The sequence below is a fragment of the Meles meles genome, chromosome 4 (assembly GCF_922984935.1).
Source record: "Meles meles chromosome 4, mMelMel3.1 paternal haplotype, whole genome shotgun sequence".
NCBI classification, from domain to species: Eukaryota; Metazoa; Chordata; class Mammalia; order Carnivora; family Mustelidae; genus Meles; species Meles meles.
Window position 1 is genome coordinate 11,959,936 of NC_060069.1, and position 14,230 is coordinate 11,974,165.

Sequence of the window (14,230 nt, forward strand, 5' to 3'; positions counted from 1 at the left end):
GCACTTGCTGGAGATACGGATTGTCTCCACCTTCTGGATATTATGAATAACAGGGCTATGAAGACTCATGAATAGGTTTTTGTTGGACATATGTTTTCATTTCTCTCGGATATTTGACTCGGAGTGGAATTGCTGGGTCACAAGGTCAACTGTTAATTATTGACATTAGAGGAACTGTCCATGCATCTCTTTTGTAGAAAGAACAGACTTCTTGGCCTCATTAGACTATCTCCTGTGCTTTCTCAATCAGTTTTCCAAGTGATGTAAGCAAAGAGACAACCCCTTTTACCTCAGCTGAAGAGGATGTTAAGAATTCTGCTCCAGAGAGATTACTACCTTAAAAGCAATGGGCCATGGGTTCCTGGGTGGCTCAGTTGGTTAAGAGTCTGCCTTCAGCTCAGGTCATGATCTCAGGGTTCTGGGATTGAGCCCCATTGGGACTCCCTGCTCCCAGGGAAGCGGGGAGCCTGCTTTTCCCTCTGCCTCTGCCCCTCCCCCCATTCATGTTCTCTCCTGCTCGCTCTGCTTTCTCTCTCTCAAATTAATACAGCGTGGTCCTCCTGTCCTGTGGCTCTTGGGCTAATGGACTGTTTCCCATGTGGATCCCTCATTTCCACCTCCAGACCTACTGACACTGAGTCTCCAGGGGTGGTGCCTGGAAATGTGTATTTTAAAACCCCAGGTGATTGTGAGGATCAGTAAGATTTGGAACCACTGCTCTGGTGCTTTCTGCCAAAAGGAGGAGGCCCACTTACTGACTGAACATCTGAATCACGCTGATCCTTGTTTGTTGACAGCCACAGGCCCCAGCCACCTCCACCGCCAAATGGTTCCACAGGGGCTCTCCAAAGTGACCTGGTTATTACCCTGCCACCAAGGAACACAGAGTCTCCCTCCTTTATGAGAGGTCAGCCTTTCAAACTTGGGGAGTCAACTACCTGACTGCCTGGTTTTTTCTCTTTCAAGATGAATATGCCCAACTGTTTTCAACTATTTCCCAGCATACCCTCCATCCCCATCTCTCTCTTCTGTGCCCCATAGTCTCTCTGCATGTCTCATCAAATACGGTGCTTGTGGTGGGACATCAGAGTCTAAGTCAGCCAGTACCAGACTGAAGAACAGAAGGATAAGTACCTCCTGTGGGCATTTTCATAAATGTTACCAGTTTTCTTTTGAAAGTGGTAGTAAACTGATGCTGTTCTTTGTTTATTCAACCAATGTTTGCAGAAAACTTGTAACACAAGAGAAATTAATTTGGGAGCGGGGAGCATGACTATCATAGTGGTTGGCTGGATGGCTGTCATGGAGTTTGCACAGCCATTTTAAAAATTTAGTGACTCTACAGTAAGGTGGAATGTGTTAAGTGTCAAAAGAAAGGGAGAGCAAATCCCGCTAATGGTATCAAAGATGATTCTACAAAGAGCTGGTCCAGCGCGGATGAGGATCCCTAAGGTGAAGACTTGAGATGGGAAAAGGGATTCAGCAGAGGAAAGCAGAGAACACAATGTGGGGACAAAGTGACACAGGGTATGATCTCGTAAATCCCACTTTGTCATAGCCCAAGGCCTCTGGAGCATTTGGAGGGGAGTAGTAGGTATACTGTTGGCCTATATTAAATTCCTTTTCATTAGAATTGCGGTCAAATCAGGTATTCTCCCTTCTATATTATTGATTTTTTTAAACTTAAATGCAACTAATTTTTTTGGATACTTAAATGTACCCCTATTGCATTTTATTGGGCTGGCCTTGATCCAACATTGATAAATTAAGAGATAATGATATTAGAAGGGAATTAAGAAGTCAGGGAAACCTACTCAAGTTAGAAGCTGGATTAGGTAAGTAATAGTCAAGGTTTCTTTTTTTTTTTCCCTCTGCTTCTCCCCCCCTTTTTTTTTAAAGTAGTGAGGCACTTTCCACAAACACCAACTATAAGCTAAATAAGAAACTCAACGTGTAGAAACAGAGATTCAGAAAAAGCCATCCCGTTGACATGACTGGCATGGATGGGTTGTCCAGAATCTTCCCCATTCTCCACTCTTGAATGCACCCTTCATCCTCTTCCTCCCATGCCCAACGGGAAGGTCTTTGTAGAGCCCAAGAGCGTCCATATTCTTTAGATCCTCTACAGCTTCCCAGCTTTGGGTCTTTATCCACAGGTCACCACCTTCTAAATCTCTACACACGCCATTGAAAAAGCTGCCAAAGAGGCCAATGCACAAGATGGCATCACAGGCCTCAGGAGCAAAGACCTCCCTCCAATGAAAGCACATCTTTGCTGAGTATATCCTCTCAACTAGTCACACTCCATCCCTAAGCCCTTCCTTTTTATTTAGTTTTATTAAACGTCTTAGTGAATTTCTTAGTGAATTAGCTTCCACCATGTCAAACCCCCAGGGAAATCTAGAGAGCAAGCCTATCACAATCATATTGAAGGCTGCTTCCTTCTTGTTGTTCTGTAGCACACAATGAAGGTTTTAAAGCATACTGTTGTTGTTTTTTAAATGCATTTGTTACAAAATTCTGGAAATGTGCTGCCTACTTTCACCATCCTTTCCTCTGCAGCAAAGCTCTGAAATCACCCTGCCCCATGGTCTCCCCTCACCAGCTCCACGAGGGTCCTGGTGACTTAGTGCCTTTCACTACCCTCAGGACTTATAACAACGAAGAGAAATTTTTTTTTTTTTTTTATGGTCGTGCAAAGGCCAGGGGGTGAGAATTCATTTTTAATGACCGTATTCCTACTCTCTAGTGAAAGACATCAATCCTTCCTGCCCCAATTCCCTCCATTTATCATTTTTTCACAGTGGCTGACACACAGTAGAAACTCAATATTTATTTGTGGACTAAATGTTTTAAAATGTCTAACTTAACTTGCAGAACTAAATTTTGTACAGGGAGTGTACCATTTCCTTGACAATGATGTGGGTCTGTGACCCAAGCCCCAGCCAAGGGGATCCAAGAAAACTCTGCTTGAGAGTTTCTGGGAATAGTTCTACTTGCTAAGGCGCATAGCAGGAAATGCCCTGTTCTTCACATGAGATGCTTGGAGCTGCTGCAGCCACCTTGGGCCTAGCATACCAAAGAGAGACCTGCTAGGCAAGCTGAGGACCAGAATGCAGAAAGGTGACAGCACCTGGGTCCTCTGTGATGTCCTTAAGCCATCGAAAAAGCTGACTCACTTTCCTCCAGACTTCCCGCTCCATGAGATGAGAACAAAAATCCCTACTGTTTAAGCCATTTCTAGTTGGATGTTCTGCTGTTGACACGGAAAGCATCCTGGCCAATACCATGACTGCCACCCTTATTCTCTGATCTTGGGACCTCTCCCCCAAGTATCTACCTTCCCTCCATTCCAGTCTATCTCTCCCAACAACATGCCACTTCAGGGCCAACTGTCTGGACTCACGGCTATCTGATGAGATCCCCACCATGACCCTCTTCAGCCCACTGCAAAGCCAGGCTCTTGCCTGGCCCACAGAGTTTTCTGCAGAACCTCTTCCCAAGCAGCGTTTGCAAATCTCTCCCTACTCTGCCTTCATGTCTTCTCTGTGTGTGGAAAATATCCCTCTGCTTCCCTCTTAGAAGGCTGTGTGTGACTGTGTTTAGGACCCGTCCACGTAACCCAGGCTAATCGCCCCATCTCAATCATAGCTGCAAAAATCCTCTTTCCAAAGAAGATAATGTTTACAGGTCCCGGGGCTTAGAAGCTGGTACATCTGGAGAGCAACGTCCAGCCTACCTCGCACGTATGTCTGTGTGGGTCACCCATCTCTGCTTGTCTCCAGGAGGAGCTCCCAGGGGGCAACTAGGGAATGGAGGGCCAGAGGGGGTAGGAAGATTCACTTTTTTAATATATACACTTTGGGATTGTTAAGAGTTGTGTTTAAAATTATTATAAAACCCACGATAATTTTTTATCTCAATTTGCAACATAATTCACACTATCACGTGGAATTTTTTTTAACAGACATATTCTATCTTGGGCCAGTTTCCTCAGAAACAGACCCTGAGAGGAGGATTTACATGTAAGTAGCTTATTATAAGGCACTGAGGGGGTGGGGGGAGGCGGACAGAAGGCTGAAGCCAAGCAAGGACACGATTTATGCAACATCCCCTGAACAGCAGTAGCTTTGGGAAGCTCTGGGGGATCAGCTATACTCAGAGGTGTCCAACCTGAGATAAGGGAGCTGGGCTTTCATATATCCCTCCCCTAAGTCACAGACAAGAACTATCCCAGGGGCATCCAAGCACCCCGGCACTTCCCGAGCACAAAGCACACTCCAGCAGCCCTGGCACATGAGTCAGCAAAGACACATAGGCGTCGGCTGCTGGAAGTGAAAGCACATTGATAAAAAGGGATCCGAGGATCTAGAAAAACACTGACATTAACCACTAATCTTCCAATTTGGAAAACTAAGATGAACAGGTATGCTTTCCCTTCTGGTCTGCCTCTGCTCTTGCCACTTCCCACTGGCAGAAAGCCCACCTCCCAATGCCCCTGGCTCACTGCACTCCAAAGGAGCCCACTGTGTCCAGCAGACCTTAGTCGGTCTCCACTTTCCCAGGGCGCTCTGGTCAGCAGGGCACCATCTAGCACTGAGGGGCTTGCTGCTCTGAAGGAAGTCTTCTTCCCACCTATATCCTCCTTGAGAGTAGGAGCTTGAGCAAATACCCCTTTGCGTTCTTGTTCCAGGTCAGCAAAGAGCAGATCCCTCTCTCTGACCCTCTGGGGTTTCCTAATTCCCTGGGAGTTCTCTGTTTTGTATGCACTAAATCTCTTCACCTCAATTTTTTAAAAGATTTTATTTATTTGAGAGAGAGTGTATGAACGAGTGAGCGCAAGCAGGGGGAGATGCCGGGGGAGAGGGAGAAACTGACTTCCCACGGAGCAGGGAGTCCGATGTGGGACTTAATCCCAAGACCCTGGGATCATAACCTGAACAGAACGCAACTGCTTAACCAACTAAGCCACCCAGGCACCCCAATTTTTTTTCTCTTACATAATCTTCCACCGAGTCCAGCCATCCCATGGGGAAGCTGGAGGGCTGGTTCTCATTCCAAAGCCCATTGTGAATATCTTGCTGTTGCTGCCACAATCCACATGGCATTTCAGGACCCTCAAGTTAAGCCACTGTTGCTTAGAAAGAGGCAGAGGGAAAATTCTGCCTGAAAAAGAAGGACGGACAGCCAGCCATCCAGGGCTCCACTCACCCAGCCAAGGGCCCAAGACTCAGATCAGAAGTCAGGACTCCATGACCTGACTATGGCTTTTAGGGATCACTGGTCTTAAACATGATCTCCATCATTTTGGAAAGAGGAGTGACTTACATGGGGGAACACAGACCCTACAAACTAAGCTGTCTTCTGGCAAGTTCCTAATAGCCAAGGAACACCAGAGACTCTTTCCAGGGACAAGGAGAAAAGGGATGTCAGAAGCTCAGGAAAATTCAATATGGCTCCGTGGTGAGAGACAGCCGAGGGGAAGCTGACTCTAGGTCACAGGGTCACTCTAGGATAAAAGTTCTAGGCATCTAAGGAAACCAATGAGCCTGTGCAGAGTGACGAAAATGGATTTACGAGGACAGAAGGGAGCCACCCGACCCTCCAGGGGTGGGGACCAAAGTGAGGCAAACCCAATAAAGGACAAAGGTTAAGCCCAGAACGAGACTGGGCAGATGTGACTCTACGCACGTAGACACAGACACACACCTTTCAAAGCTCTGTTCCAAGCAAGGCATTGTACAAAGTGTTGACAATAAGAGAAAGTGGAATTATTCAACCCTCATTTTACTTCCTTATCTACAAGGAGAAAACAAATATATCTAAAGCCAAAGAGAAGAAAGGAGGTGGTGAGACATCACCAGTTATCTTCTAAAATGTAACTTTTAATTACCCGAGTGAAAGGAAGAGTTCTCTATAGAAAAATGAAAACGTTAATAGATAAAGCTGCCTCCCACTCCTCCATTCCAAGTCCCACAGAAGCACTCCTACGGGGTTGACAGGTGCCTTTGCAAGCTTTCTTCCTGAATTTACAGATGCCCACAGCAAATGGATCCTGCAGTTCTGGGAAGCGCATTCCCCATGAAGGGCATCGCACTGTCTGAATCTGTGTTAGTCAGGCTTGTCCTGAGGAACAGAACCAGGAGGACTTATGAGATACAGAGATAGATAGAGACAGAGAGATACACCGATACAGGTGCCCCCCACCCCTGCTTTTGAAAGTTCACATTTCACCTCTTCACTTTTACAGAAGACCTACATTATACCTGTTTTTGCTAACTGAAAAAAAAAAAATCTGATGAGGATTTTTGCTTTTGTGAAAAAAGGCCAAAGTTAAAACTAGCCTCCAGTGGCTGGTGGGCACCAAGCTCGTGCAGGGGCAGCTGGAGTTCGCACAGGGACAGCCCCACCAAGCTCCTTCCCAAGGAACCACACGGCTCTTCCGCATTAAGCCGCCTGAGCTTCGACCTGTGTCTGTGAACACCTGTGGCCTCAAGTATCAGAGAAGCCTGAGAGAGGTTATTTTGTCTGGGTCTGGGAATGCTCAAAAATTTTACAGAAATGAATGGTAATTGCTTCTTTGCTTGACATCAGGCTTATAAGAGGTTTCGTAGGAGTGCTCTGGTTTCTGATAGTGGGGAAGACCTGTATGCATATTAGAGGCGGGGGAGGGTGAGATTGAATTTTTTTGAGGAATTCTCTCCTGTGTGGGGGTTAGCAAGTCCAAAGTCTGTGGGGCAGGCCCTCAACTGATTAGATGAGGCCCACCCCCATCATGAAGGACAAGTAATCGGCTTTACTCAATGTCTGTTCATATGAATTTACATAATCATATCTAAAAACTCCCTCCGGTGCAACATCAAACTGGTGCTTGATCAAACAACCAGGCACCACAGCCTAGTCAGGGTGACACATAAAATGAACCATCACAGCCTCATTCTGCAACTTGTCTTTTCACTTAACATTTCTTGGAGTCCCTTCCCTGTCAGTTTATACAGAATGACTGCATCCATACTAAGGATGTATCATCCTTTATTTAATCATTCCCCGACTGATGGACATGCACATTGCTTCCTTTTTTCTGTCACTCTAATCATGCTGAGATAATGTCCTTGTGCATGGCTTCTTATGAACAAAGGTGCACATTTCTCTAGAAGAGGGGGATGTGAAGCACGGGCTTGCTGAATCATGCGCAGGAGTGGGCATTTCACATTTTTAATAGAGGTTAGCAACCTGCTCTCCAAAGCAAACCTCAAATTTTTGAATGAGGAACTTAAAATTCATCAAGCATAATTGCATGACGTTTAAGGAAAAGGTGTTCAGTCATAATAGCACACTGATGTGTGCCTATCAAAACTGAGGTGGGACACAAGGAATCAGATCAAAGTGAAAGTGCCCAGAGCTGCTAAAACAGAATCAAGGTTGTCCTGAGCACCTCACAGGCCTCCTCTGTGCTGTGATTTGCTCTGGGTTGGAAAAGGGTGGAGTGATGTTCTGGTGGTGGGCAGGGGGGATTGGGGATGGAAAGTGGGGGGAGTGGGGAGGGTTATGACTTCAGTCCTGGCCATTCATGGCAGTGATCATTCACGGGAAAATCTTCTGAATCACAGGAAAAAGACCGAGAACTGCTTCTTTGGCACTCAAGGCTATGATCTCAAAACCAAACAATTATCCTAGAGAATCTGTGGCAATGAGAAGAATGCCAGATCGTTTAATAAGAATAAATACTGGCTCCCTTGTCATAGCAGAAGGTGGTGGACTCTAGATACCCTAGAAATTGATGTTACTCCCCGGCAAATCCTGTGCGGATTGTTCAAGAGATGGTTGGGAGCCCCTAGAAACAAAAGTTGGGTCCCCGGCAGCCTACAGGATATAGACGTTTGTGGAGAACAAGTGTTCTTTGTGAGACGTTTGTGGAGAACAAGCCCAGGTCCAGCTGTCGGGGGACCACGTCCTCACGGGTGGCAGGCTGCTCTCCGGGCTGCTCACGCCCCCCGCCCCGAGCCCAGCAACTGACCACACCAGGCTGAGTCCCATGTGTCACCAGACCTCTGTAGGTCAGTGAGACCCATTATCATTATTACATGTCTTCATTTAAATTACTTAAATGGACGGTGAAAGAAGTTGTTTCTAGACAAGCTAAGTAGAATACCTTGAAGAGATGTGACAAAGTGCGGTTGTTTAAAAATAACAACTGTGGCTGAATTAAAAGTAAATTAAAAGCTGGAAAAGACTAAGAAAAAAAATCAGGGAAACAAGGATTCTGCAGTGTGATCCCTTTCCTAGACTTCCATGAAACTGACCCAGGACACCAGTGACAGCAACACTTTGGGTGTGGTTTACACAAGAAAGATGAATTCCAATCAGCGGACCTCAAACTCTAAAAGATTGGCAAATGTATGCGTAGTTATGTATTTTACATTAAAATAAAATGTGCGAAATATGAATGTGATTTTCTTTCGTTCTTTTTAATTGACTTTTTCAATTAACTCTCCAACCACCAGCTAAAAGTGCTTTCCCTGTTATCTTGTGGTCAATTCGGGCAGCAAATTTCACAGAGAGCACAGATGAACTAGAAGGCGTTCCATGGAGAGGGATGAAGATGGCCTCAGGGGCCCCTGACGGTGTCCACAGCAGTGGTGGGCTGTCAGGCTGAGGGTATGCAGCCTCAGAAGGAAGAAGAGGGTCCCTGCCTCCCTCCTTCCAGCTCTTACTCTTGACCTACTCATCTGTGTTTCCCTTTCTTTTCAAAGAAGGACCTTTCAGCTCACCCTCTAGATTGTAAACTCAAAGAAGGTAAACAAAATAACCATTACAAGTGTTCTATGAATGGGCTTCCATACTACTCACAACCGCCTTTAATTTAGGCCACAGGTTTCCAATTGAAAAAAACACAATGTGTTTGGCTCCACACTTCCCCCATCCCACCTCTGCTGTGCTTTTAGAACAAGATCAAGCAACAGGGGGAGGATCTTTCTAGTTGATGACACCAGGTGACCAATCAAAGAAAGTGCTACTTACCAAATGCCAAGTAGTACACTCACAACTTTTTAATATATTATTACTTTTTCATTCTCAACTTTGAGAGGTTAGCAGCATCCTCACTTAACAGCAGAAAGAAGAAAACAATGAAGAGGGGGGTGACTGACTTTTCATACACTCTGTCACTTGGCTGGCAATGAGAGAGCCAGGATGCATTCCCGGGCCAGCCTCTGAGATCTACATTCTCTTTCCAACGTACTGCAGTGTCTGCGGAGCTGTGAAGAGCTAGGTGGGCGTTCTCGTGAGAGCGTGCATGTGTGTGTGTGCGAATGTGTGCTCGTGTGTGGACAGGGAAGTCAGGCAGCTGTGGCTTAGCTGAGTGAGAATGGCCCATCTGGCCACATGGTTGAGGCTGCGAATATGTGTGGGAGTAAAGAGACTGAAAAGCAACAGGCCAGTCCCAACTGTGAAAAAAGAGAAAAAGCTGGTCAGAAATGTTTTGTGGTCAGAGCCCAGGAGTTTATGGGCTGGCCTGGGAGGGCAGAGGTTGTCAGAAAGGCAGGGTCAGCCACGAGCCAAGAGGGACCTGCCCAGGGCTTGAACAGGAAAGAACTTTCCCAGAGGCCAAAGGGTGGAGAAGAGAAGAAGCTGTTGGGTCTCAAGGGTAGAAGGTGGGTTTGCTGGACAAACACCTCCAAAAGTGGAGGGACGTGCAGAAGTGGGGCCGTCTGTGGGGGTACTAGTGGATGGTCTGACCGAGCCGCTTCAAAGAGCTGAGCCGTGGGCCAGCGTGCTCTGGCCTGGACACGGCTGGGCTGTGCCGGGACACGCTTGTATACAGATGGTTCTGCTAAGGTGGGGATTCTCAAAGTGGGCTTGAAAAGGAAACTCAGTGGGGGAGAACTGGATATCTGTGTGCTTGAAAGCTCTTAAGTGATTGAAGCCCAGTTCTGAGAAATATATGTGTACCTCATGCTGAACCAAAAATCTTCCACCCAATTCAGGAAGCATTTACTGGAAGCCTTAGAGAACAAACACGAACAACCCCAGGCCAAGAAACTCAAAGTGAAGGAAGGAACATGGATAAAGAAATCACAGTCCTTGTAATAGGAGCTGACAGGCTTATGCACAGAGCATCATGGAAATACAGAGGACGAGTCTTTAACTCTGAAGGAGTCTGAAAGGCTTCCTGGAGGAGGTGACCTATGAGCTAACCCTCAGTCTGTCCATACCAGCTGTGAAGAGGGAGAGGAACCCATATGCCGAGGGGTACAACCTGTCCAGATCTCCCCTCCTTTGGTCCTCAAGAGATGGCAATCAGAGACTGATGCTGCTAAAATGGACAAGGCTCTGTTTCCATTGTGGGAAGTCTGGGAATGCTCCAAAGGCATGAGGGAAAAGAGCGAGTCTGAAGACTTGTGCAGGGAAAACTGGCAAACACCGACATCAAAACCATTAATCCGCCTGTCACCATCAGGAAAATTAAGAAAATGTGTTTCTGCTGAACTGGAAGCCAGCCACATCTGCCTATCATGTTGACGTGTGATGGAATAAAGGCCCAGCCAGTGATGTGCTGCTAAATGCTTACAACTGGGTTTCCGTGGGGAAAAAAAAAATAAAATAAAAAAACAACAACAACCACCCCTGATTTCTGGGCTTTGCCAATTTTCATGGTGCAATACTTCCACTGTGGCCAGCTTCGAGCTACCATGTGGCTGAATCTGTCACTGAGTATGAAGTTGGGAAGAGACACACAGAACTGGCTTTGCAGGCGGGGGCAGAGGGAGAAAGGGACAAGGAACCACAACGACACGACACAAAACTAATATCACCAACTAGATTAATGCACAAAAATTAGAGAAAGAAAGCTCAAACATCCGAGAAAGAAAGAAAATTAACAAACCTAACAGAAACCAATCTGCATAGCCAGGAAAACTTTCTGAATACATCTTAATCTTTCCTGATCGAGACTCTTAATCCATGAAACTGAACTCTGAATTAAAAAGATAATTGTATTCTTGTTCTGGTCTGTAAGTTTATCTTCTTCCCACAGACATTTTAAATAGAGGATGCACGCATTCCGGTTACCCAGCAAGGGCACCGTTTTGAGGGGTGAAGAGAGACAGGCCATCGGTGTGTTCTCCCAACACCACTTCTGCCATACAGCACACAACCACAGAGACTCCGCATTTACTCAACTCCCCAGGTGACAAGGAAGCTGCTTGTCCTGGGACCACACGGTGAGGTTCTGGATCATTGCCATCAAGTCACCTTTCTTGAGAAAAGCACACTGTCCTCCCCTAACAGTCATCTGAATGTGCAGATGGCAAGAGATGTTACACCCCGCCCGTGGCCTGCCGATCACTTGCCCACAAGCACCTGTTTCCGGTGTGGCCATGCGTGGCTTGCTGTTCCAGCCGAGTGTTTCGGAGCAAACAGAGTTACAGAGCGTTGAAGCACATGGGCTGGTTTAATGAGGTCCTTAAGGTCCTCAGTTACTACTCCCTTGATGTCATATTTCATCCAACCCCATGCGGTGGGCTTCATGAACAGCATGGCCCCATCTTAAAAGCAAGGAGCTCGGGGCGCCTGGGTGGCTCAGTGGTTAAAGCCTCTGCCTTTCGCTCAGGTCATGATCCCAGAGTCCTGCGATCGAGCCCCGCATCGGGCTCTCTGCTTGGCAGGGAGCCTGCTTCCTCCTCCTCTCTCTCTCTCTGCCTGCTTCTCTCCCTACTTGTGATCTCTATCTGTCAAATAAATAAATAAAATCTTTAAAAAAAAAAAAAAGCAAGGAGCTCAGGGCCCCGAGAGGGATGTGACCTGCCCTTGCTGGACTCTCCATGCTAGTCGGAGCCTCACCTCCTTTGCTTCCCGTTTCCAGTTAAGGGCGTGGAGACCCACTGAGACCAAAGCTGGGCAGGAAGAAGTAGCAGAGCCTGATAGCAAACAGGTCATCCCCTGAATCCTTACTTTCCTTAAACACCCCTGACCCCTAACCTAACTGGGCCTGGATGCTACGTTTTAGGAATTCCTGTTTCTGATTGATTACTACAGTTTTCCTTTGTCCTCTGTGGCTTTCAGACTTGCAAGCAGTGACTGAACATCACGGATCGGACACGGGCATGCCTGCAGCAGCTCCGTGGCCCGTCTCGCATCTTCTCAGAACTGCTCTGGCCTCAAGAACGGGTCACGGTGCCCTTGGGGCACCTGCTGCTGCAACCAGGTGAGGGAGTCACCTGCCATCAGGTGGCAGTTCCAGAGGGCGCAAGGGCATGGCAAGCACCCCTATACTCCTCACAAGAGAGCTGCACCCACATCCGTCCTACTTTGGCACAGAGAGCCCAGTTTGGGAAGGCTCCTCAGGGTGATGTCAACCCTGTGTTCTTCCAGGGCCCATGTAAGATATCAGTTCAGAAATCAGTCCTGCAGGTTCAGAGGGCTTCTCCCTTTACATCCAGCATGCTGGGTGGGTAAGAGACTAGTCTGAAAAGCCCATCCTTCTATGGCTGGAGAAGTACCATCAACATATATACCGGCGAATCTCAGAAATAAATCACCTTCTCCAGCGTCCCAGGGGAATGTGGCTTGAGGAATTCCTCTGTCCACAGCAGCTTCATCGCTTCACGGGTCAACACCTCTCAAAAGACATCTTTCAGCATTTACTGTGTAGGCTTGGGCCAGGGACCTAACCCCTCTGTGCCTCAGTTTCATCATCTGTCAAATGGGGGCAGTCATGTACTTGCCTCCCAGGATTATCGCAAAGGTTACGTGAGTGTGTGTGCCCAAATTTCTTCCAAGGATACTTGGCAGAGGAAGCCAGAGGGTCTAAATCCAATAATAATGTCACTCTTATTACGGTAGCCACAGACTCTGTGCTGGCCTCATTTATGTCACTTGGAGTTTTCAGTTATATGCAAATGAATGCAAGAAGACTCTCCTTCCACCCAGTGATCCAGCACACACACAGTGTTTTTCCTACAGAAAGGGAAAGCGGGGCCCATGCCCCCAACTAAAGTGCACAAAAGGATGAATGGGGCCTTGTAGGGTCTACCCAGGTCAAACTGCCTTTCAGAGGAAAGCTACTGCAGACACGGGCAGACCCAGCAAGTGGATAATATAATCACTGTCCAAACAAAAGAAACTCCACTGCCCATCCCACACTTACTTCCAGGACTGTCCATTGTTCGACAACAATAGCATCATAGCCCTGCATGGTTTTGCTATCTTCTGTGGCAACAGCTTCAAAAATGAATACTCCATCTGTCAGGCCGTGGAAGGAATCTGTGGAAAAAGAAAAAGGCGGGGGGGGGGGGGGTTTCTGTAAACCGTCTGTGGCAGAAGCCTTACAAGCAGCAAAAATTTTCACTGCATTCATTAATAATCCCAATCAGAACATCTTTTCAGCATGTTAATTAAAGAAGGCACACACAACCATAGAGTCTAGCCCCATCAGAGTGAATGAGACTAATTTACCTCGCAGTTCTGAATAATATCCTTGATTTTATGAGCCCAAATTTCATTGTTAGCAATCACCATTTGATTTCATGCGTTTACCTTCTTTTTCACGCTTCAACGTCAGGATGCACCAGGGAGAACTTATTCAGGGTAAAACACAGTCATTTAGAGACAGTTTTTAAAAGAAAACTATATTTAGGTAGAAGAGATTTTTTTTTTAAGGGGGACAGATATAACACACCAGATCTGAGCTTGTCAGGTTCATTCTAGATGCACAGATTCTTGGAAGTTCTCATGATGTGGGCAGCTGTACGGACAGCTCTTTAGCTAGCTCTTGTCAAGGCAGAATCTGCGGGAAAGGGGAATTTTCACAAACAATTTACCACGGAAAATGTTTCCTCGGGCATTGCTCTAGTCAGTCTACCAAGTCCCGAGTTCCACACAGTTCAACAAACTTACGGTATACATATAACGAGATTCAAGAAGGATTCATAGTCTTAGGCAAGGGGTATATAAAGAAAATTACAACAGGGTCCCCACCACAGTAGAAATCATTACAGTGGTGTTTTCTGCCCCCCCCCCTTTAATGGCTCCTAAATCCCCTAAATTCACTTAGATAAGAGATTGTGGGAAAGAAGACTGACCAGAGAAGCAGGTGGTTTGGATCTATTATCTGTCATGAAAAGGGATGTGACCCCTTTCAGAGGCTTGGTCTCTCATCTGTGATATGGGATTGAGGATACAGAATCACTCCTGGCCCCGAGATTCCATGCTACACATCAGCCACACTGCT

The 14,230-nt window shown here is 46.7% G+C and overlaps 1 protein-coding gene across 1 annotated transcript in view; it reads right to left on the minus strand.

The window, feature by feature from the left end:
• RFTN1 (raftlin, lipid raft linker 1) overlaps positions 1-14,230 on the minus strand; it is a 193,133-nt gene that overhangs the window by 24,440 nt on the left and 154,463 nt on the right. Inside the window, exon 7 of the mRNA XM_046003505.1 lies at positions 13,148-13,263. Within this exon, the coding sequence (XP_045859461.1) occupies positions 13,148-13,263 (116 nt within the window). The remainder of the gene's footprint in view (positions 1-13,147; positions 13,264-14,230) is intronic.